At 45.1% G+C, this 25,488-nt stretch overlaps 1 protein-coding gene across 3 annotated transcripts in view; it reads right to left on the bottom strand.

Annotated features, from left to right (window-relative positions):
• Positions 1 to 25,488, bottom strand: part of GTDC1 (glycosyltransferase like domain containing 1) — a 351,630-nt gene that overhangs the window by 150,373 nt on the left and 175,769 nt on the right. For all 3 annotated transcript variants that reach the window (XM_040358037.1, XM_040358035.1, XM_040358034.1), the window contains exon 5: positions 10,648 to 10,941. In XM_040358037.1, coding sequence (XP_040213971.1) covers positions 10,648 to 10,941 — 294 coding nt within the window. The remainder of the gene's footprint in view (positions 1 to 10,647; positions 10,942 to 25,488) is intronic.

Below are 25,488 nucleotides of genomic sequence, written 5' to 3'. Positions count from 1 at the left end.
AGGCTAAAATTAAGATTCACATTTAATTTCAGTCACCTAAATCTCTGGACCAGGGATGCCCAAGCTTTTGACCTTCCTGGACCACTTTGGAAGAAGAGGAATTGTCCTGGGCCACACATAAAATACACTAACAATAAAAAAAAATAGCAGTTGGTTCTGCACTTCTGGGACCTGTTTTCAACAGACAGCGGGCTAACACCTACTGTCGGCTGATGTCACAGAGCTGGTCCAAGATCGGCAAGATCAAGACATTGAAGTCGGGATCTGCTCACATGCCTGGACCGGCCCTCTTAGCGAGCCGTTAAGAGGCTGAGCCGGCGGCTCCCACCCCTCCACAGCCCAGTACTCCTGTGAGAGAGGGGGGTGGCAGAGCAGACAGCGGTTTCTGACAGTCACCAGCTTTCTGCTCAGGGAGCCCTAGGAACCGAGTGATTGCGGTGTTTGATCACTCGGTCCTCAGTCTTAGGCCTCGTACAGACGGACGGACATGTCCGCCCGGAGATTTCTGTCTGATGGTTGTACACACCATCAGACAGAAATCCGCGCGTACACGATACGCGATGATGAGGCTGCGCCGTCGCCGCGGCAACGTGCACGGCCCTGGAAGTTCAATGCTTCCACGCATGCGTCAAAGTAATTCGACGCATGCGAGGGATGGCGGCCAATCGGACAGGCTTCCAGCGGACATGTTTCTTAGCATGCTAAGAAATATTTGTCCGCTGCAAAACGGTCGGCTGGACAAATGTCCGCTGGAAACCTGTCCGTTCGGCCGTACACACGACCAAACATGTCTGCTGAAACTGGTCCGCGTGTGTACGGGGCCTTAGAGCCGACGGGGGACAGATACAACATCAGGTACGAGTCTGCAAAAAAAAAAAAAAAAACACACTCCATACTTCTCTTTTAAGTGCGATATTTGACCCTGTCTTTGCTAAATGCATCAAGATCTAGTTGGATGGATGTAGTAACAATTCTCAAGGTGCTCATCAAATATTTTGGTTCCAATTCTGCCCTTCATGTACTTCATCTATGAAAATAATTGCTTACAAATAAAACTGCAGTTGCACCAGAGCTTAGTAAATGTGCAGAAGTTCTGCTGACTTCCATCATCCAATCATGTGCAAGCAAAAATGCAGTTTTTAAAAAAAATTTCCTTGCATGTGATTGAATATTCTTTGCAAAGTGACGCTCAGTTTTATGACCAGTTTACCAAAAATCTATCTTTGACAATATTTGCTTTCTGTGTGTTCTGGAAATCATGATGCCTTTAAACACAATGCAGTCTCTAATGCAAATGCAACTCCCAAACCCTGTTCTATAGTACAGAAAGTGGTACTATTGTTTAGCATTGAAAACCTAGTACTGCTGTTTTTGGCACAGGGGCTTCTACAGAAACATTTTCAAATCATAAAGTTCTGGCACCAATAAAATGTACAAGAGAACAAGTAAAAGAGTACATTTTGTGTATGATATGCAATAGGCATTTACAATTACAGCACGTGTTTTGGCAATAATTATATTTGTAATTGCAAATCCAAGTAACTTACCCTAACCCTCAACTTAGTCTTTAAATGTTATGCTTTTACTACTAACCCCAACTTAAAGGGGTTGTAAAGGTTTTTTTCCTAAATATCTTCCTTTACCTTAGTGCAGTCCTCCTTCACTTACCTCATCCTTCCATTTTGCTTTTAAATGTCCTTATTTCTTCTGAGAAATCCTCACTTCCTGTTCTTCTGCCTGTAACTCCACACAGTAATGCAAGGCTTTCTCCCTGGTGTGGAGTGTCGTGCTGCGCTGCCGCTAGTAAGAGAGCTAAAAAGAAGATATCGGCGCCAGCCCCGAAGAAGGCACCGGGAGCGAGCGGGAGAAGAACCGGGGAGCGCCGAGATGACAGCGGAGAAGATGGAAGAAGACCCCCCGGAGAGTGGAGAAGACCCCCCCCCCTGGAGAGCGGAGAAGACCCCCCGGAGCTGACTAATAAATTATTTTAAAACCCTGTGTTGTGTTTATTCTATTGACACTTTGCCTTCAGGTGAATGGGTAGGGGTACAATGTACCCCATATTCATTCACCTAGGGTGGGGGGCCGGTATCTAGGGGCCCTCTTATTAAAGGGGGCTCCCAGATTCCGATAAGCCCCCATCTGCAGACCCCGACAACCAACGGCCAGGGTTGTCAGGAAGAGGCCCTGTCCTTATCAAAATGGGGACAGGGTACTTTGGGGTGGGGGGGCCGCAGGGTGCCCCCCCTGCCCCAGAGCACCCAACCCCCCCCATGCCTGGTACGGCTCAGGAGGGGGGGCGCTCGCGCGTCCCCACTCCTTTTCTGACCGGCCGGGCGGCGTGCTTGGATACGGGCCTGGTGTGGATTGTGGGGGGACCCCCATGGCGTTTTTTTCCGGTGTAGGGTGTTCCCCTTACAATCCATACCAGACCTAAGGGCCTGGTAAGCCCCTGGGGGGGAACCCATGCCAGTTTTTTATTTAAAATTTGGCGTGGAGTTCCCCCTCATGATTCATACCAAACGCCGCGGCTAGAATTGGCGGGAATCCAAGTCGGATCCCCGTCGCTTCTATGACGGCTTTTTCCTATCGCGGCGAGCCGGCTCTGCGCTGGCTCCCGCGATGGGGCTTGTAGGTGGTCAATCTCGCCGAGAAAGGGAGCGAGATTGACACAATAACGCGGTCACCTACAGTATCTGTTGTCAGCTAGCTCTGGTTACACTCCTTCAATTAAAAAAAATGCTCTCACTTCCTGTTGGGAAATCTCATAAACAGGCACAGATTAAAAAAAAAAAAAAACTGTCAAGAGTTTAACCCTTCCCTACTCAACAAAAATATTTTAGCTATACATACCCGTTAATTCTTCATTAAAACATTTCCGTGGCCATAATTCTATTACCTGGCTTTCAACAGTAAACACTTAGGGCCAGATTCACCAAAGAGATATGACGGCGTTTCTCCTGATACGCCGTTGTATCTCTGTTTCTATCTATGCGACTGATTCATAGAATCAGTTACGCATAGATATCCATAAGATCCGACAGGTGTAATTGTTTTACACTGTCGGATCTTAGGATGCAATACCGCGGCCGCCGCTGGGTGGAGTTCGCGTCGTAAACCAGCATCGGGTATGCAAATTAGCAGTTACAGCAGATCCCCGACGGATTTTCGCGTTCGCTACGTCGCCGCTAGTCTAGTTTCCCCTCGCAAAGTTAGTCGTCGTTTTGGGTGCCCTAAATTTAGTCAGCAATCGTATTGCTGTCTAAAGTATGGCCGTCGTTCCCGCATGGAAATTTAAAATTTAACGTCGTTTGTGTAACACGTCCGGGAATACGGAAGTACACTACGCGCGTCGCCGTTCGAAAAAATGACGTCACGTCGCGCAAAGCACGGCGGGAGTTAGGAAACGGAGCATGCGCAGTAGGTCTGGCGCAGGAGCGCGCCTAATTTAAATGGCACACGCCCATTTGAATTGGCCCGGCATAGTTTTCATCGCAAGTGCTTTGTGAATCAGGCACTTGCAATGAAAACTTGCGGCGGTGTAACGTATCTACGATATGTTACGCCGCCGCAGTTCTATGTGAATCTGGCCCTTAGTACTGAAACAATTGTGCTGCAATTTGCTGACAAAAATTTGACTTCCACATACAGTAGGCTATTATACTGAAAATCTCTACAAGATATTTGCAATTAATATACAGTAAAACCTTGGTTTGAGAGTAACTTGGTTTAAGAGTGCTTTGCAAGACAAGCTAAATTTGTAAATATATTTTGACTTGATATACAAGTACATGTTCCACCCTAAAAACAGATGGAACATGTAACATGTTCCCAATGGGGAACTTATCCATAAATAGATAGGCGATAGAAAGTGCAGGCGCCTTATGGGTGTAGGGTGTTTGATCAGAGTGATGTTGGGTGTAGGATATATTGAAGATGTAGAAGTAGTATTTGGTAAACTGACACATTTGCATTACATTTGGTTCAATTTGTTATGTATGAGACACTTTATAGAAAAAGTAAGCTGCATGATTTTAAATACGCAATCTGTGAATTATTTTCTCGACTTTAACACTATCATTTTCAGACTGATAAGCCTGGAAGAAACCATGGTGCTCGGAGACTTCACATTTGACCCACTCAGGCAAGCTGCCTAGACAATGTCCTCTGCAATAGGATGCTGGTTAAAAGTAAACCTACGATAACAATAAATTAAATTCACATTTAATTAAAGTTATAAGTCCCTCATTGCAATAAAAAGGTAATGCCGCGTACACACAACCGTTTTTCATGACGAGAAAAATGCAATTTTTTAGATTGGTAATTAAAAACGATCGTGTGTGGGCTCCAGAGCATTTTTACCTTGACGTGAAAAATGGGCATTAAAAATTTAGAACATGCCCTAATTTTTCTCGTCGTTTTTCACGTTGTCGCTTTTCACATAGTGAAAAACTGTCGTGTGTAGGCTTTAACGACGGGAAAAAAAACACGCATGATCAGAAGCACGTTATGAGATGGGAACGCTTGTTCTGGTAAAACTAGCGCTTGTAATGGAGATAGCACTTTCGTCACGCTGTAACAGACTGAAAAGCACGAAGACTGAAAAGCGCAAATCGTCTCTCACTGAATTTTTACGAACACAAAATCAGCAAAAGCAGCCCCAGGGGTGGCGCCATCCGAATGGAACTTCCCCTTTATAGTGCCGTCGTACATGTTGTATGTCACCGCGCTTTACTCAAGCATTTTTTTTCACAATCGTGTGTATGCAAGGCAGGCTTCACAAGAACCACATCGAGAAAAACCTTGTTTTTTTCCATAACATTAAAAACGGTTGCGTGTACGCGGCATTACTGTAAGTGATGAAAATGTTACCTCAATAAAAATGTGTTTCTGGAATTAGACTTGTGCTAACTCACTAGAAAAATGACAAGGCATAGTTCATGTGATCTCCACCAAGAGCTGGTGTGCTTGTTCCCCTCGTGGGAAACACAAGGTTCAGGTAAGTGTAACGGGGGCTAGGGCTGCTGAGTGACAGAAGGTTTTTCACCTTAATTCATAGAATGCACTAAAGCGGAGTTCCACCCGTGTTTTCGTTTATTAAAAGTCAGCAGCTACAGAAAGCATAGCTGCTGACTTTTAATAAACCGATACTTACCTGCCCCACGGTCCAGCGATGCGACCGCCTGGAGGCTCGCTCCTCTCCTCGGCGGTCATCGTAACTTACGGCATCACGGCCGGGCGTGCACTGCGCATGCGCAAGTCACACTTTGCTTTCCTATTGGCCAGCCGATCTTCTCGGACTTGAGCTGTGTCCCAGAAGGTCGCTGGCAGGGAAAAAAGGAAAGAGAAGTGGTACAGGAAGTCCCACTAAAAAGAGGTTACACACTCCCCCCCAAAAAAAATGACATGCCAAATGTGGCATGTCAGAAGGCAAGGAGTGCTTAAAGCGGAAGTTCCACTTTTGGGTAGAACTCTGCTTTAAAGTGGAGTTCCACCCAGGAAAACAACATTTGCCCAAAAAATCATAAAAGAAAAAAAAAAAATATTATACTCACCCGAAATACCTGTTGCTATGCGGAAGTTCGTAATCTGCCTCTTCCGTAGCTGCGGTCCGTCTTCTTCTTCATCTTCTCCTAGTGAATGGGGCGCACTGCTTTCTGGGAACTGTGTGTGTTCTCAGAGAGCAGCCGCCCATTCACAAGTCGGCGGGAGACTCGCACATGCCTGTTTACCCTAGTGTGAATGGCGGCGCGGGACCTGCATCGGTCATGGGATCGGCATCGGGGGGGCCATCAGCGCGGGAAAGTAGAACAGGTAAGTGTCCTTATTAAAAGTCAGCAGCTACACTGTTAGTAGCTGCTGACTTTAAAAAAAAAAATTTGCGGGTGGAATCCCGCTTTAAGGTGAAAAAACACAATGGATAGATGGGAAATCTTCCAATGGGGATACTAGTTCTGATGACCTACGGGGCCCCAAGGGATTCCATTAATTTACAGGGATTTCCTCTCACTTCCTGTTTGGCTATGGGACAGGAAGTGAAGGTATATCTCCCCAATGGAACACAGATGGTGGAAAAAGATCTGACAGGGGTTATAACCCTCCCTTACTTTATCCAAAATGGAAAAAAAAAGTTCTACTTTAAACAAAAAAAAAATGTAACAAATCTGCTACCATCTTCTTATTTTACCCTTAAAAAATATATACTTTTTATTTTATTTATAAAAGATCTAAATCTAACTTTATTAACAAAATATTTCTATGAACCTCGGAGGACACAGGAGGGCAGCTGGGAGTCATTTATTCACATAAATAAAAAAGAAAAAAAAATGGATAGAAATGTGAACTAGACGTGTGAAGTTGATTAAACAAATCCAAAAGACAGATTCAACTTTCAATCCCTAAATTTGATGTCGGAACATTTAGGGAGAGAGATGAAAATCCCTTTATGGAGCAGATGCTGCAGATGATCAGCGAGAGCTTCTGGAATTTATGCGCTGCAAGTCAAATCCTCCGTAAAGGCGATTTGCCCCTGTCGGTGTGGCGCACTTACTGGTTCACCTGCAAACAGAGAACGTGACCCAGTGATCAGCAGCCGCTGCTCTGCAATAAACAGCCCGTAATCTGTGGATGAATTCCGGGTCTAATCAGGCCACATGCAGATTAAACAAACTGCGAGGAATAAAAACTAGATTAAAATATTCGAGCCCAGTGCTGTAAGATTACCGGGACATTTTACCTCTTTAAATCCTAATTTATTTCAGAGGCAAGCCGAAGTTTACAAGAGTAAGTCTGCCATGATTATGGGAGCATGTCACAACACTGCCACTGCTTTGTGATGTAGGTTAGCTGTTCATAGTGGTAGAAGGAATCGCCATCCAAGCTGAGGCTTAAAATGAAAACTCTGATTTCAGTGCAATATAAACTACATGAGCAACAGTGCAATTTAATACCTAGATTTCAATGCAAATGAAAATTTATAAAACACCAGTTAATGCACTTATATGGTACATTTAGAAATGTCACTGGCAGTGGCGGCTGGTGCTCAAAATTTTTGGGGGGGGGCGCAAACGAAAAAAAAAAAACAATTGCAGCCTCACTGTACCTATCAATTGTCACCACTGTGCCATGCCATCAAATGCAGTCACAGTGCCATCAAAACGCAACCACTGTGCCATCAAAACGCAGCCACTGTGCCATGCCATCAAAACGCAGCCACCGTGCCATGCCATCAAAACACAGCCACTGTGCCATGCCATCAAAACACAGCCACTGTGCCATGCCATCAAAACACAGCCACTGCGCCATACATTTTCACCACTATGCCATCAAACACAGCCACTGTGCCCCCAATTGTCTCCACTGTGCCCCCAATTGTTGCCACTGTGCCCCCAATTGTTGCCGCTGGCCCTGATAGGCACTTCCACACAGCCAGTCAGCTGCCGCTATTCAGCTGACCGGCGCTCAATGTCCGGTCAGCTGAATAGTGGGAGGCAGCGGCGAAAATATACATTCATACAGTGTATGAATCTGTATATTTTACTGGCTGTGTGCGAGCCAGAGGGGGCGGCGCTCCTGCGTCCCTATGGACGCACCGCCACTGGTCACTGGATAAAGTAGGGGTCTAACTAAAAATCACCAAGCCCCAAAAGTTTGATGGTACTAGGTGTAGCAGATGGACAATAGCCCCCCTTCCTCCTTTTTATACGTGCGGCACTAATGCCTAGTACACGTGATCGTTTTCCCGGCAGTAAAAAGTCCAGCGGGAAAACAGAGAACCTGCTCAGTAACTTTTTTCCCCTACACACGACTGGGTTTCCCGACAGGAAAACTGCCATTAGAGCTTTGGTCGGGAATTCCGGCCGTGTGTATGTTCCACCGCAGTGTTTTCCCATAGGAAAACTGCCGGCTTAAAAATCGCAGGGAATCCCGGTGGGAAAAAAAGAGGGCTAGTTCTCCTGTTGGGAAAACTGCGATGGAGCATACACATGGCCAGGATTCCCAGCCAAAAGCTCTCATGGCAGTTTTGCCGACAGGAAACCCGGTCGTGTGTACGAGGCATTAGACCTGATGCATTTTTTGTGCTTTTTGAAAGTTTGCACTACAGTACATCTAACATGGTTTCCTATGGAACACATTCTGTAGTGCAAATCTGCAAAATGCACTAAAAATGCATAGGTGTGAATCAGGCCTTACTCCTGAAGGAGCCACCGATGTGTGGGTCATCCGATTTCAGATGGCAACGACCCTTCCGGCAATACAGACACATTTAATTGGGCTATACACCGGAGGCAACAACTTGCTGGATCTCTCTGACATAAGGTGACCAGATTTTTAAAATGAAATCCGGAGACATATTTTTTTTTTTTACTAGTAATGGTGGCAATCAGCGGCTCTCTGCCCATTGCCACCGCCGCCCGCCTCACAGCCTTAAATGGCCAGGTGGCTCTGCATTTTCAGTTAACTGTTGATGCTGGAAGCCCATGAGTGGGCAACTGATATCACAGTGCACAAAGCAAGGTCCATCTACTACTGGGGTGAAGGAACCTGACTGACTTGCACAGAGTCCCGACCTTAACCCGATATAACTCCTTTGGGATGAATTAGAGCAGAGACTGCGAGTCAGACCTTCTCGTCCAACATCAGTGCTTGACCTCACAAATGCGCTTCTGGAAGAATGGTCAAACATTCCCATAGACACACTCCTAAACCTTGTGGACAGCCTTCCTAGAAGAGTTGAAGCTGTTATAGCTGCAAAGGGTGGACAACTCAATATTGAACCCTACGGACTAAGACTGGGATGCCATTAAAGTTCATGTGTGTGTGTAAAGGCAATGACAAAGATATCACGTAAGGCAGGGGTGCCCAACCAGTGGAATGTGGAGCCCTCTGATGTGGCCCGCGACCTCCTGCTCTGGGATGGCGGGTTGTCAAGCCCAGATTTCAGGTTGCTGACCCGCCATCCCAGAGCATCAGTGTTGTGAATGAAGCCAGTGGTAGAGAAAGCAAGCAGCTGTGGAGCAGAGCCCCATAAGCCAATGCTTCCTGTATAGCGTTGGCTCCTTTCATAGGTGGAATTATACAAAATGCACTCTGCCTGTGACAACTGTTACCTGAATGGAAAACTGTTATCAATGGTAAGTTTATTACTGAATTCAGTGTATTTATGGGCAAAACTGTTCTGCAGTGGTTACTGGGCTGCTTTCAAACTGATCCGCAGGTGCAGTGTACCTGTGGGTTACCTGCACTGAGCAATATACACTGATTTACCTGCGGTTTGGGGCGCTTTCAGAAAGTGCACCCCACACCTGCAGGATATAATAAAATCCTATGGCAAAGTGCAGCTAACCCGCAGGCAAACCACAGGTGCACTGCACAGCACCTGCAGCGTGGGTAGACCGCAGACCATCAGTGTAAAAGCAACCTTAGGCCCCTTTCACACGATCGGTCCGACCCAATCGGACCCTCCATTCACCTCTATGGAGCGGCAGATGTAAAGAGACTTGTGTCCGTTTACACCCGTCTACCTCCAATCCGATCTGCTATAAAAACAGAAGTGGGTCCGTTTCCCTTCCATCTGATCAGATCAGAGGGCCCATAGAGAAGAATAGGCTGTGTCTGCGTCCACTCTGAGAGTGGACACAGACCTTTCATCCGCTCATTGTGGCCCACAAAAGGTTACTAAGTCACTTAAAGCGGAGCTCCACCCTAAAGTGGAATTCCCGCTGATCGGTACCCTCCCCCCCTCCGGTGCTACATTTGACACCTTTCAGGGGGAGGGGGGTGCAGATACTTGTCTAAAGACAGGTATTTGCACCCACTTCCGGCCACGCAGTATTGGGTAAACTGCGGGCAAGACATCACCCCCCCCCCCTGTTGTGTTCTGGGAACACTCGGTTCCAAGTACACAGCGGGAGCCAATCAGTAGGCGTAGCGCGACTTGCGCATGCGCCGTAGGGAACCGGGCAGTGAAGCCGGAGCACTTCACTTCCTGGTTCCCTCACCGAGGATGGCGGGGGGCAGCAGAGTGACGAGCAATTGCTCGTCCTCTGCTGCGGATGGCGCTGGACTCCAGGACAGGTAAGTGTCCTAATATTAAAAGTCAGCAGCTGCAGTATTTTTAGCTGCTGGCTTTTAATAAAAAAAAATCAGCGGACATCCGCTTTAAGTGGTCCTTGCTCTACAAAAGATTGGGCACCCCTGACCTAAGGGGAAAAGCTTATAGCAGAGAAAGCTGGAAAATTAACCTCAGGCTCCATGTAGACACTGCACAATACAGAGTAATATAGCCTGCAAGTGCACGCTGCACATAAAACACTGTAGGATCCATCACAAGAGACGTGAGTGCTGCATTATCTAGATTTTGGTATGTTACTGGAGTTCACCTTTAAAATACAAAAATGGATTGTGTATCGATTTATTGTGTTATATCAGATTATTTATTTATTTTATATGGAGGAAAGCATCGCTCACCTCCTGGTTGGACACAGCCTGAAAACAGATTGCTAAGTTTATGGGTGCATCCGCAATAAAAATAATACAAAGCAGATTGCCGGTTTGATAGTTCTGTAAAGTTAGACACACAAATACATTTGCAAACATATTTCGATACATATGTCCCCACACGACAAAGAAGTATTGAGTGCTTACCATCTGTGAGGCCAGACAATATGCAAAGGCCTCTGGGAATCGGCATGTAAACTTGAGAAGGATGGTTCTGACATCACAAGATTTACATTTTCCGAAGTATCCTCTCTCAACGAGGTGGAAATATTTTCTGTGGATTGTGGGATCTGATCTTGTCCTGATTGCCTCTGTTTGGGAAGAGGTAAAGGCTCTGTGATGAACTTTTGCAGGTCATCTGATGATTTAGGGGAGACCTCTGAGCTCTTTAGGGGTTGGCAGCTGCTCTGCTGTAAAAGCCTCTTGTGGTCAGGCAAGAACCTGCAAAGAGAGAAGAGTGACACTAAGAAATAAAATAATAAATAGAACAACTGCTGCTCTGCTCAATCCCTAAGTAACCATGTGAAATAAACAAATAAACGCCCACCAGAGGGTCTAGAACACAAACTACCAAAAATAAACAAACCTAAAATAAGTGCATTAAACCAATATTGAATAGATAAAGAATAAACATGTCTTGTGATATCACACAAACAAAAAACAAATTAAACAAGCCAGGCTGACCATAAAACACATATATAATTATATATATTGTGACAGGAAGTCAGGTAAATCTGTGGGTGTTGTCACAGACGGGACATACATTTCTGCCTTGTTTAGACAATACACCAATTGTTATTAGGCGTCGGCTGCAACAGTAGCCAGAAAAGGCTAAAGGCCGTTGAAAAACCTCAGCTGTTCAGAATGAGGCAATTAAGGCCTCTATAAGTAGTCCAGAGGATTACCACTGAATTGCTGCATCATCCTGAGGCTTTGTGAGTAAGGAGAGCAGCGTACTGAAAGTCTTCTGAGAAGGTGAGGAGAGGATTGATTTTTCTGTGTGATAAAAATCAAAAGACTATTGTTTTTATGCTGTATGACCAGCAGTGTCTGCCCAGCACTAGGCTGTGCCAGACCCCATAGATAGGTTCCTGTGTGGTGAAGGTAGACGCCCCAAGTGGCCAGCGTTTATTTTATGTTTGATTTTGTTTATGCTGTTTGGATGCTTGAATGAATGAATTAATAACTTATATAGCGCGGCACATGCGAACTAAATCGCCTCTGGATGCTTGCACTTGTTTCCAGCAAGATGGAAGAATAAACCAAAATCTTTGTTTTCAACCGTCTTCGACTGCCTGTCTGTATAAATTAAGGGGCAGATCCTCAAAGAAATTACGCCGGCGTATCTACTGATACACCGGCGTAATTTCAAAATTCCCACGTTGTATCTTTGTTTTGAATCCTCAAAACAAGATACGACGGCATCTGGGTTAGATCCGACAGGCGTACGTCTTCGTACGCTGTCGGATCTAAGATGCAATTTTTCGGCGTCCGCTAGGTGGCGTTCCCGTCGTAATCCGCGTCGAGTATGCAAATTAGCTATTTCCGACGATCCATGAACATACGAGCGGCCGTCACATTTTTTTACATAGTTTCCGTTCGGCTTTTTCCGGCGTATAGTTAAAGCTGCTATCTGGTGGCGTACTCAATGTCAAGTATGGCCGTCGTTCCGGCGTATAATTTTGAAATTTTTACGTTGTTTGCGTAAGTCGTCCGTGGATGGGGCTGGACGCCATTTATGTTCACGTCGAAACTAATGCACCCTGGGAGTTTTTACGGACAGCGCATGCGCAGTTCGTTCGGCGCGGGGACGCGCATCATTTAAATGAAACACGCCCCCTACCCGCCGGATTTGAATTCCGCGCCCTTACGCCTCGATAGATACGCTACGCCACCGTAACTTACGGCGCAAATTCGTTGAGGATTCAAACAAATGCAAAGTAAGTTACAGCGGCGTAGCGTATCATACATACGCTGTGCCCTGCGCCGATGTATGTGGATCTGCCCCTCAGTGTGTAGTGAACCCATCCAAGGGGTCACACACCCCGCTACCGAGCTAACCCCTTACAATATATAACAGTGAACACAAAAAAAATCAATGTGATTGGGAAATACAAATAATAATGACAGTCCGTGATACAAGGCTATTCCTCTAGCACCACTGTGCCAAGGTGCCACAAAAAAACACACAAAATGTGTCCCAAAATTGTGAATAAGTTCAAATAAATGTCCAGAAAGAAACACTCAGTGATATAACATAATCAACTCCCGCGCTGTCTAACCGGCCTAATGGGGAAAACTGCTGCAGTTACCTGTAGATCTGATCCTGACAGAAAAAGTGATACATGTAAAAATAATGGTGACTGCGCTGTAGGGAAAGGGGAGGGGGCTGTGCTGAAAATAACAGTGACATAATCAATGATATCCAGCTTGATGCACCACCATGTCCACCACAAACAGGCACTTTCACCTTCAAATATTTACCTACTGTGTTTCCCCAAAAATAAGAATTACCCTGAAAATAAGACCTACTGTGATATTCGGGGAGGGCTGCAATATAAGCCATATCCAAAAAAAAGGCCCCAGTTTAAAGTAGTTGTAAACTGCTAAAATCAGCTCTATGTATCCTCTAATGCAGTGGTCTCCAAACTGCGGCCCGGGGGCTAGATGTGGCCCTTTGCTTGCCGTTATCTGGCCCTTGGGTCACTATTTCACCAACTGACACCAATCATGGGGCACCATTCCCCCTACCTACACCAACAATGGGGTACTATTTCTCCCATTGATAGCCCAGGTGATAGCCAGATAGATTGAAGTAGGGAATTTTAGAGGATGGGGGGGGGGGGGGCATGGAGACATCATGGGAAGAGGTGGCAAGGGGGTTAGAGAGCAGGAGACATTGCGAGGTGAGAAGAGAATGGTTGTGTGGATGCCCACCTCAACACAAAGAGCCAATATGGAACAAGGCATTGTATGACAGTATTTAGGAGAAGATCAGCTGCAAGGAGCCTACAGGCAATTCTGGTGCCTAGACTTTAGTTCCCTTCCTACCCGTTTGGGGCATGGCTTTTACCATTCAGGATCTCTTAAAAAAAAAAAAAAAAACATTGGCTTATGTGAAAACGAAGGCACAAATTACTACAAAGTCCATATATGTGAATGGGCACAAAATACCCTTTGGAATGATTGTGCCAATTCCATGTAACATTAAAGGGGTTGTAAAGGTTTTATTTTTCACCTTAATGCATCCTATGCATTAAGGTAAAAAAACACGTGGCAACGACGGCTCCCCAGCCCCCCCCCCCCCCATTTTACTTACCTGAGCCGGTTCACCTGCTCGTCTCCCGTGTCCTCTTCTCTACTTCTTGGCGTTGATTGGATTGATAGCAGCGCAGCCATTGGCTCGTGCTGCTGTCAATCAAATTCAATGACGCAGCCGCTGGGGGCGGGACCGAGATATACACTCTGTGTCTATGGATGCAGAGTGTATGAGACGGGAGCACGCACGCAAGGTAACCCCCTCGGGAGAGAGCTTCCTGAGGGGGTTAGCTATTGCGGAGAGAAGCCGAGACAGCGGCTGAGGGACCCCAGAAGAGGACGATCGGGGCAACTCTGTGAAAAAAGAACTGCACAGTGGAGGTAAGTACAATATGTTTGTTATTTAAAAAAATGAAGCTTTACAACCCCTTTAATTGTTTTTAGTGTTAGTCTGTTTATTTCTAACACCTCGTTCCATCGAAAGAACATTTTTAATAGATCATGGTCACTGCTACATCCAATCTGTGATCCATTTTTGTAGGGAAAGACTAGTATAGGAAAGAGTGGAAAGATACTGATGTCATTGTCAAATAAGACAAACCACATTAAAGGCTCCACTCTGGCTCTGGTTTGTGTTACGGCAAATTAGAAGGGAGAGACTCAGTTCCATGGCACATTGTTTTAAAACCCCGCTGTTTCATTCCAGAATCCGAAAAACAAAAACCTGGATGAAAAATGCGCTTGTAGATCACTTAGCTGTTGACAGAACCAAACTATTCAGATCTTTCCATTGTAGCAATGATATCATAGGCTTTTGCAGGATGTGAAACAGCATATTTTATTTCAGGTAAAGGGTTGTTACATAATGCAATCAGAATCGTTATACACTTGCAAAAAATAATTATCTTAAAGAGGGATTCCTAGGTTTTGTTGTTTATTTGAGCATATAAAAAAACAATAAAGTCATATACAATTTATTTTAGTCTTTATTATATTCTGAGCAAAAAAAAAATTAAATAGTGGAATACAATAAATTATGAATTTTGTATATCTAGCCAGAAAGAGTTTTAATCTGACTAAATAAGGTTTATGTTTTATCAACCTCCTTTGTTGTAAAAATCCTTCAGTTTACGGTCTTCAATAACGCAAGCTGGAGTTTACACACAAAAGGAAATTTATCAGCGTGGCTCTTCCCTTATCGACTGTCTGAGGCATCGGTTCAAAACCCGCGCATGCTCAGAATCAAGTCGACGCATGCTTGGAAGCATTGAACTTCGTTTTTTTCAGCACGTCATGTGTTTTACGTCACCGCGTTCTGAACCGATTGGTTTTGGAAACAATGGTGTGTACGCACATCAGACCATCAGTCTGCTTCAGCGGTGAACCGATGAAAACGGTTCGTCGGACCATTCTCATTGGATGGATCGACCGTGTGTACGCGGCCTTAGTCTTGCAGAGTGCGCAGACAGGGAAAGTATGCAAACTCCTCCAACCCAAATGAATATCCAGGCAGCAACTTTGTTTCTTTTCAGGGTTAATTCGATCCATAAATACAAAGTCCAATAGAGTACTGATCAGAAGCCTTCAGAGTCCCATTTTAAGTACTCAGTCCCCTTTCTGTCATATTCTTACAAACATATAGAACACAGGTGTCAAACACAAGGCCCGTGGGCCGAATACGGCCCTCCAGGCCATTTCATGTGGCCCTCGCACCTCTCCTGCAGCTACAGGAGAGCTTCAGTCCTCCTCTAATCCTCCTCCAGACCCTTACTTTCAAGAAATGCATCCAGCTTCTTCCTAGCAGCAGCATAAGGAAAGGGGGGTACGTACACTGTGTTGTAAGGGAGAATGGGGGACTCAATTTCTGATGGTAGGGTGGCTCTTGACATCTAATGTAAGGGGAGGGGGTGCGCTGGACATCTAATTTTACAGATACAAACGGCCCTTTTGAGAGCAATCACAATGAAATTGAGTTTGACACCCCTGATATAGACACACCACCCATCCAGCACATATGGCCAATTCATAGTATGCACCTACTAGGCTTCCATGCATGCAATAATGTAAATTGTATCCTAGATTGTTCTTCCCAAAAATAATTTTCCATCAACAAAATACCATTCCCTGATATACTGCTTCTTATCCCATCTTCTAAGATGTAAAGTCAACTGACTGGTTGAATAAACTTTTGAACTTAACATGAAAAGACTTTACCTGTAGTTACTGAAAATAACATTTAAGGCCAGCTGTAGTGTTTACAACCCTTGTTTCCTAGGTTAGTAAACAATTGCTTTTTTTTGACCAATGAACATTTTCCTTGTTACAGTTTGTATTGGCCTTTTGAATAGAATTAGCAAGGTAAAGCGTCTGAAAATTCTATAACACACCTACAAAATACATATCCTACATGTCCCCCGCTTGGATCGGTTCAAACCAGAGGTGATCCACAAAATATAAACAGATTTTATATTATTAATTAGAAAGATTACATTGTGGTTCATAAGGTGATGGATAAGGCTGGGTTCACACTACTACACTACTTTCATCCTACTTTGCTCTGCTACATTGGTCCTACATGTATCCTACATTGGTCCTACATACATCCTACTTTCATGAACAGGATACTACTTTGGTCCGACTTCAATGATATTCAATGGGCCTGAAGTAGGATCAATGTAGGACCAAAAGTAGTACAGGGAGCATTTTCAAAGTTGGACCGACTTGTGTAGGACGCTACAAGACGCTCTCATAGGGAAACATTGAACACAGAGCAAAGTAGGATGAAAGTAGTGTAGTAGTGTGAACCCAGCCTAAGGAGGGTACCAATATGGGACATGGACTTATTTATTAAAGGGGCAGGGACAAGAGGGCCATGCCCTTGTCAAACTTTTCCACGTGTGCCGTATACAGATTACACAGACTACCACAGCAGCTTCATAATATCAGAGAGACCTGGTTGTGCAGCAAACTCAATCCCCAGAGCATCCAGGGAAATATGAAGACCCATTGATGTTTTTAGCTTTCTGTAAGGGGGGAATTTGTCCCACTGACCAAAAGTGTAAGCAACATTATGCTCACTCACTGACCATCACACTAATGTATCATGAGTTGTAGATAAATAGCTGGATTCAAGTATGTCGGCGTAACTTTGAGGCGGCGTAGCGTATCGCATATACACTACACCGCCGTAAGTCAGAGAGGCAAGTGTTGTATTCACAAAGCACTTGCCTCCTAAGTTACGGCGGCGTAGCGTAAATGGGCCGGTGTAAGCGCGCCTAATTCAAATGAGGAACAGGGGGGCGTGTTTTATGTAAATGATTAGTGACCTGACGTGATTGACGTTTTTTAGGAATGGCGCATGCGCCGTCCGTGGACATATCCCAGTGTGCATTGCTCCAAAGTACGCCGCAAGGACGTATTGGTTTTGACGTGAACGTAAATTACGTCCAGCCCCATTCACGGACGACGTAAAAATTTCAAAATTCAACGCGGGACCGACGTCCATACTTAACATTGGCTAGGCCAGCTATTTGTTCGACTAACTTTACGCCGGAAAACGCCTTACGTAAATGGCGTATCTTTAATGCGACGGGCAAGCGTACGTTCGTGAATCGGCGTATCTCGCTGATTTACGCATTCTAGGCGTAAATAAGCGTTCACGCCCCTAGCGGCCGGCAGAACTACACAGCTAAGATACGACGGCGCAGGCAGTCGTATCTTAGCTACATTTAAGTGTAACTCAATTTGAGAATACACTTAAATGTACGACGGCTTAGGCCTCGTACACACGACCAAGTTTCTCGGCAAATACCAGCAAGAAACTTGCCGGGAGATATTTTTTTGCCGAGGAAACCGGTCGCGTGTACATTTTCGTCGAGGAAACCGTCGAGAAACTGGACGAGCCAAAAAGAGAGCAAGTTCTCTATTACCTTGATGGGAATGGAGAAAATTGGCTTGTCGAATTTCTTGATGGCTTCACAAGGAACTCAACGAGCAAAACGATGTGTTTCGCCCGTCGAGTTCCTTGGTCATGTGTACGAGGCCTTAGATTCCGATCTACTGATACGCCGGCGTAACTCTTTGTGAATCTAGCTCATAGTAATTTTTACCAGGGGTTACCTGAGACCAGAAAGTTATTTCAAGGGTTCCTCTGTGTTGAAAAGGTTGAGAAAGGCTGCTTTAAAAAAAATGTCCTTGTAAGCCACAGCATTAACTCTTAACTGAAAACACGTCAACTCAACTTGGACGACATCCACATTCTCTTGGTCATAGAGTGTAGGTGTGATAATCAGGTGTCTGCACATAAATATATGGTAGTAAGAAGGTGATTTAGCACACAACCGCTCCACCAATACAGGGGTTCAATTTTCTGGGGTAAAACAAAGGCTATTTCATTTTACACCTTTTGCTGTTTTTTTCCCAGACAAATCTGATGCCGACTGATCCGCAAAAGGTGAGGCTGAATCAAAAAAAAATCAAAAATCTTCAAGCAATTCTAATCACTATCAGCCCAGGCATCAAAAAAAGTTCTGCTTTAAAGACTTTAGTGTTTTAGGCAATGACGATCCTTCTCATTAAAATATAGGAAAGCAGTCCGTTCATGGCAAAAAATAAATAAATGAATAGGCAGCAGCCATCTGCGAGCAGTTACTTGATAAACGAGAAGTTCATTTAGCCCGAGTGATTGGGCTTGCGATGGTGCTAAAGGCTGTTAATCATTTGTAAAAACCGTCCAGAACGAGTGACTCGTATTACCTTCCACGCAGCGACGTGTACATTAGTAATGACAGATTTCCATTAAAATAGTGATATTACCAAGTTTCCTCTGCAGCAAGAGCACCGTGAAACATGAAAAAAAAAGAAAAAAAAACGTTCAAAGCGGCTAAGATCACTGATAGCTGCGCAGAGCTAGATAATGGCAAACATTAACTGAAAAACGATACTGTACCCTTAATTCACCTCCTCATTATTTGGTTGCATCTTTATTTTATTAAATTAATGCAAGGATACTAAAAGAATGCAATTTCCTGTTTTTATGGAAATCCTTCTAATCAGGCTTCCCGCTTCCCCCCACTGTCTCTCTCACAAGCACGGAGACAGCATTTAACAAAAGTACTTTGCAAGATGCAGGAGGCTAGGCCATGATAACACTTTAATAGTTAAGTGACTTTATGAGAAAAATGCTTCCAAATGTTTTCTAAACCTTCCAAACCGCACCAAAGAACATTATCGTAATATTATATTTCCCCCTCAACGCCATTATTTAAGCTTGCTATCCTTAAAGCGATACTTGGACGCGGGTGGAACTTATAAATTCTTTAAAACGAAAACTAGAAAGTTTGGAGATGTAAACGTGTCCCAAATGGGTGATTGCGAATATTTATCTAAAGCTTCTTCACAGCTGGACCGTCAGTTATCGCAGTGAGGGTGCTTTGTGGGAGATTTGGCCAGATGACAGTTCCTACCAGACATGCTTGGAGGCAGGTGCATTGTGGGAAGTGGGGGTCAGGTGATGCTGACTGGGGTTCCTTCAGAGGTTTTTGATTAAAGGAAACCTCTCCTTAGAAAAATAATCTTACTATTCCTTATTCTGAACATTTTTGTTGCCTGACCCTCAGACTGATCCACCTGCTGCTAAACTTTAGGAAACTAATCAAGAACAAGTGTATTCATATAGTCTTCTCACTTTACTTTGTATTTTTTGATTTTCATAATGTTATAGGTTCAGTGTCTGTATCAAAATAATGGCACTCGAGGGTCAGTAATAATAGGCATCTTTAGATGGTCTACAATGGCAGCCTCAATGTTAAAGGGGTTGTTAGGGCTCTTTCACACGTCCTGTCAGTTTCTTTTGTCCGCTCCGTCGGCTCAGCGGGGATCCCCGCTGAGCTGTTGGCGGATAGGGCGGTCCCCGCACACAGTGCAGGGACCGCCCTGTCTCAGCTCCGCTCTGCCCTATGGGGAACCGGATGCAGACGGACCGTCTGTCCGTCTGCATCAGTTCCGTTCCGCCGGACGGAAGAAAAATAGGGTTTTCTTCCATCCGAAAACCGGATCCCGACGGACGCGGACGCTAGCGGATGCTCCATCCGCTAACGGACGTGTTCCCAAAGGGATTCATTACAAGTCCGTTAATGGACTTGTAATGAATGGACAGGCGGAACGGACATGTGAAAGGGGCCTAAAGGTAAAACAAAATGTTTTCCCTAAATAGCTTCCTTTACCTTAGTGCAGTCCTCCTTCACTTACCTCATCCTTCCATTTTGCTTTTAAGCCCAGGTTCACACTGGGTACAATTTCCTTCGATTTTAGATGCGATTTCACATGTGAAATTGCATCTCAAATCGGCGGCATTTGCCGGCAATTGTCGGCAATGACACTGTCCTAATCGGTGCGACGCCGCATCTGCGGCGCTCCACCGATTTCAAAAAGTGGTTCCTGTACTACTTTTTGCGATTTCGGGCCGCGATTTACATAGACATCTGTGCAGAAACCTGCACAGATGTCTCTTAAATCGCGGCCGAAATCGGGACTGCCAGCGGGAGTGAAGCCGTGCAAGTTCAGCTGAACTTGCACGGCTTCACTCCCGCAGCCCAGTGTGAACCAGGGCTAAATGTCCTTATTTCTTCTGAGAAATCCTCACTTCCTGTTCTTCTGTCTGTAAAGCCTCGTACACATGATAGGTTAACCAGAGGACATTGGTCTGAAGGACCGTTGTCATAGGTTAACCGATGAAGCTGACTGATGGTCCGTCAGGCCTACACACCATAGGTTAAATAACCAATCGTGTCAGAACGCGGTGACGTAAAACAATTCTTCCAAGCATGCGTCGACTTGATTCTGAGCATGCGTGGATTTTTAACCGATTGTTGTGCCTACTAACGATCGGTTTTGACCTATCGGTTAGGAATCCATAGGTTAATTTTAAAGCAAGTTGGCTTTTTTTTAACCTATGGTTAAATAACCGATGGCGCCCACACACGATCGGTTTTGACCGATGAAAACGGTCCTTCAGACCGCTGTCCTCTGGTTAACCTATCGTGTGTACGAAGGCTTAACTCCACACAGTAATGCAAGGCTTTCTCCCTGGTGTGGAGTGTTGTGCTCGCCCCCTCCCTTGGACTACAGGAGAGTCAGGACGGTCTCTATGTTGCAGATAGAGAAAGGAGCTGTGTGTTAGTGTGCGTCCTGACTCTCATGTAGGACGCACACATGACGAGCACAACACTCCACACCAGGGAGAAAGCCTCGCATTACTGTGTGGAGTTACAGACAGAAGAACAGGAAGTGAGGATTTCTCAGAAGAAATAAGGACATTTAAAAGCAAAATCGAATATTGAGGTAAGTGAAGGAGGACTGCACTAAGCTAAATGAAGCTGTTTAGGGAGAAAAAAAAATCCTTTACAACCCCTTTTAAGTAAGACCTACTTTAAAATGGACCTAAACTAATACCGAAATACCGACAAGAAAACCATGGATTTTTTTCCGACGGAATGTTGGCTCACACTTGTGTTGCATACACACGGTCACACAAATGTTGTCGGAAATTCCGACCGTCAAGAACGCGGTGACGTACAACACGTACGACGAGCCAAGTAAAACAAAGTTCAATAGGCAGTGCGGCTCTTCTGCTTGATTCTGAACATGCCTACACGCGGTCGGGATTTCCAATCAAAAGCTCACATTGAACTTTTCTTGTTGAAATTTCCGATCGTGTGTACACGGCATAAGGAGGTGAAGATGTCTATGTTTTAGGGAGCATCTAGAATTGCTAATTGTGCCTAAGCAGTAAGCAGTACACTGAGAAAACTACCATTTGTCTTGAGCAAAGCAATTCCCAATACACTACATTACCAAGAATATTAGGACACCTGCCTTTATACACACACTATAATGGCATCCCAGTCTTAGTCCGTAGGGTTCAACGTTGAGTTGGCCCACCCTTTGCAGCTATAACAGCTTCAACTCTGCTAGGAAGGCTGTCCACAAGGTTTAGGAGTGTGTCTATGGTGGCAGAGGCGCATTTGTGAGGTCAGGCACTGATGTTGGATGAGAAGGTATGGCTTGCAGTCTCTAATTCATCCCAAAGTTGTTCTATTGGGACGACATCAGGACTCTGTGCAACCCAATCAAAGCCGAATAGCCGCGCCCTCGTCCCGGATCGCTCCTGAAGCCACGGGAACCGCCGAATGTACCGGGGGGGTCCCGATCGGACCCCCGACCCACGTCTAGGCAGGGACGTACAGGTACGCCAATGTGCCTGTCCGTGCTATTCTGCCGACGTATATGTACATGCGGCGGTCCGGAAGTGGTTAAAAAAACGATCGTGTCAGAACGCGGTGACGTAAAACACAACAACGTGCTGAGAAAAATGAAGTTCAATGCTTCCGAGCATGCGTCGACTTGATTCTGAGCATGCGTGGATTTTTAACCAATGGATTTCCCCACAGACAATCGTTATTTTCAATCGTTTTTTTTAACCATCAGATGATTTTAAAACAGGTTCTAGTTTTTTTCACCGATGGGAAAAAAAAAAACGATGGGGCCCACACACGATCGGTTCGTCTGATGAAAACGGACCGTTTTCATCAGACGAACCGATCGTGTGTACGCGACATTAGGGTTCAGAGCTTTCTTGGACCATGCAACATCACAAACATAACTGGAACAATGTATGCAAAAGTAAATACATTTATCAGATGAACAAAAATTCTTTCAGTTGCTGGATTTGTATTCAAACAAAACACCATAGAAAAAATAAAAGAAATCCCCTATACGCCATTAAGTCCCACACCAATTCTATGAACCAATACGTCTCTCTCTCACACTCTTGGCATCCAATTGAAACCTGCGGCCTCACAGGTTGCGTACACACAGTTGGAAAAATAGCTGCTTTTGTATCACATAATATACACGTCCCTCGTCCAAAATCCATAATCCATACAGAGCGTTAAATACATATCTACAGAATGTAATTATATGTTTCACTGAAGCCCCCATCAAAGGCTTTGCGGTGGGCTCTCTCCCGAATCGATACTGTAATGTTCTGTGCTCGCATAATCTTACCGGGCTCTCGTCTTGCCAACAGCCCCAACTTGGCAGTTTATTGGCAGTTAGTTCTGGCACAGCGCTGAAGCCGTTAAAGGCTGCTTAGAACTTACAGGTAAGTAATGTTATTAATGTATAAGAAATGTTCCACTTGGTACATCTGGTTTTGATAACTGACTTTCTATGAAGAGATATTTTCTCTCGTGTGAAATGTATTTATAAAGTGCGTACACCTATCCGTCCTTTCATAACACACAGCAACAGCTCCATCGTTCATGAAAAGCCATTCATCACTACAGCGAAAAAGTATAGTGACTCTATGAACGGCAAGGATTCACACTGGCTCATTCTGCGAAGCAGGATAATGGCCAATGATCACGGATAAATCACAGCAACTACAGTGCATCCGCAAAGTATTCACATTGCTTCATTTTTTCCACATTTTGTTATGTTAGGCCCCGTACACACGACCAAACATGTCTGTTTCAGCAGACATGTTCGGTCGTGTGTACGGCCGACCGGACAGGTTTCCAGCGTACATTTGTCCACCCGACCGTTTTCGAGCGGACAAATGTTTCTTAGCATGCTAAGAAACATGTCCGCTGGAAGCCTGTCCGTCGGACATGTTCGGTCGTCTGTACAGACTCACCGTACATGTCCGATCGGCCGCCATCCCTCGCATGCATCAAAGTGATTCGACGCATACGTGGAAGCTTTGAACTTCCAGTCACGGCGACGGCGTGGCCACGTCACCACGTATCGTGTACGCTCGGATTTCTGTCTGATGGTGTGTACAACCATCAGACAGAAATCTCCGGCGGACCATTTTCAGCAGACAGTCCGTCCGTCTGTACGAGGCCTCACAGTCTTATTCCAAAATGGATTCGATTCATTATTTTCCTCAAAATACTACAAACAATACCCCATAATGACAACGTGAACATTTTTTGGGGGGGAAATCTTTGCAAATTTATTAAAAATAAAAAAAACAAAAAATCCCATGTACATAAGTATTCACAGCCTTTTGGCCCGTACACACGATCCGAATATCGCACGAAAACGATCGTTCGATGAAGAATCGTACGATTTTCGGATCGTGTGTACACTACTTTCGAGAGCCGATCACGACAGTTTATCCGATATTATTCGATCGGACATGCACGAAAAATTTTCTCGTACGATGTCAGATCGTACGATTTTCGTTTAGTCAGTACAGTTGTCGTCCGAAAATACAATACAAATACACCACAACACATGACATCACTTCTGATTATTTTTTTTGGGCGTACGAGAATTTGTGACTTCAATAACCTATTTAATTTTACTTGCCACTATTAAGCGAAAAAAGTCGTACGATTTGTCGTACGATATTCGGATCGTGTGTATGGGCCATTTGCCATGACACTCAAAATTGAGCTCAGGTGCATCCTGTTTCCACTGGGATCATCCTTGAGATGTTTCTACAATTTGATTGGAGTCCACCTGTGGTAAATTCAGTTGAATGGATATGATTTGGAAAAGTACACACCTGTCTGTATAAGATCCCAAAGTTAAAGCGGTTGCTAAAACGGAGGTCCTTATATATTAAAAGCTAGCAGCTATAAGGCTGCATTCACACCTCCGCGACAAGATACGCCGCGTACGCGGCGTATTTTGCAGCGAGTGTGTAACTTTTTTTTTAACAAAGCCTTCCCATTGCTTTGTATGGGCGAACGCCAATGCCGCCTGAAAAAAAGGGTCCGGGACTTTTTTTCAGGCGGCAGGCGTACGTCGTCTATGAGATATGAACCATCTCATAGACAGCAATGGGAATTCTCCCCTCCAGCGGCACGAGCGTCCGGCGTTTTGTCGCGGAGGTGTGAATGGGGTCTAAAACACTGCAGCTGCTGACTTTTAATATATGGACACTTACCTGTCCAGGGCGCCCGCAATGTCGGCAGCCGAAGCCAATCAGTCGCTCGGCTCTCGACTGCGGCCGCCATCATCCTCGGTGAGGGAATCAGGAAGTGAAGCCTTGCAGCTTCACTTCCTGGTTCCCTAATGTGCATACATGTGTTGCGCAGCGTGTCCTCACTGGTCCCTGATGTCTTCTGGGACCTGTGTGTCTCCCAGAAGACAGCGGGGGAGGACAGCGTAGGCGCAGGAAGTGGTGTAGGTCACCGAGATCACTGCAGTGATCTGTGCCAGGAAGTGGGAGCAAATACCTGTATTGCACAGGTATCTGCTCCCTCTTCCCCCTAAAAGATGCCAAATGTGACATCGGAGGGGGGGAGGATTCCAAAAAGTTGAAGTTCCATTTTTGGGTGGAACTCCACTTTAGGCCACTCTGACTTCATCATACTATCCGCTCTGTGTCCTAGTGATGTGTCCCCCTGTGTGTATGATTTATAAAAAAAAAAAAATGCCGATCATATCTCATTTCAGAGCGCTCACATGACCAGCTGCCTCTCTCCTCCCCCTGTCTAATAGCTGCAGTGGGTTCCCTTCCTACTTTCAATTACGCCTCGGAATTTACGTTGCGCCGGCGCATCGTCGGGCGCAAATACTCTGAGGATACGGTACTTGCCTCTCTAAGTTGAGCCGGCATAGCGAAAAGGAGATGCGCTACGCCGGTCTATATATGCGCCGATGTACGTGGATCTACCCCAAAGTATCTGAACATATAGATAGTCATAGTCCAAG

The sequence above is a fragment of the Rana temporaria genome, chromosome 6 (assembly GCF_905171775.1).
Source record: "Rana temporaria chromosome 6, aRanTem1.1, whole genome shotgun sequence".
Lineage (NCBI taxonomy): Eukaryota > Metazoa > Chordata > Amphibia > Anura > Ranidae > Rana > Rana temporaria.
Note: the sequence above shows the minus strand (reverse complement) of the source record. Positions and strands in the feature narration are given on the sequence as shown.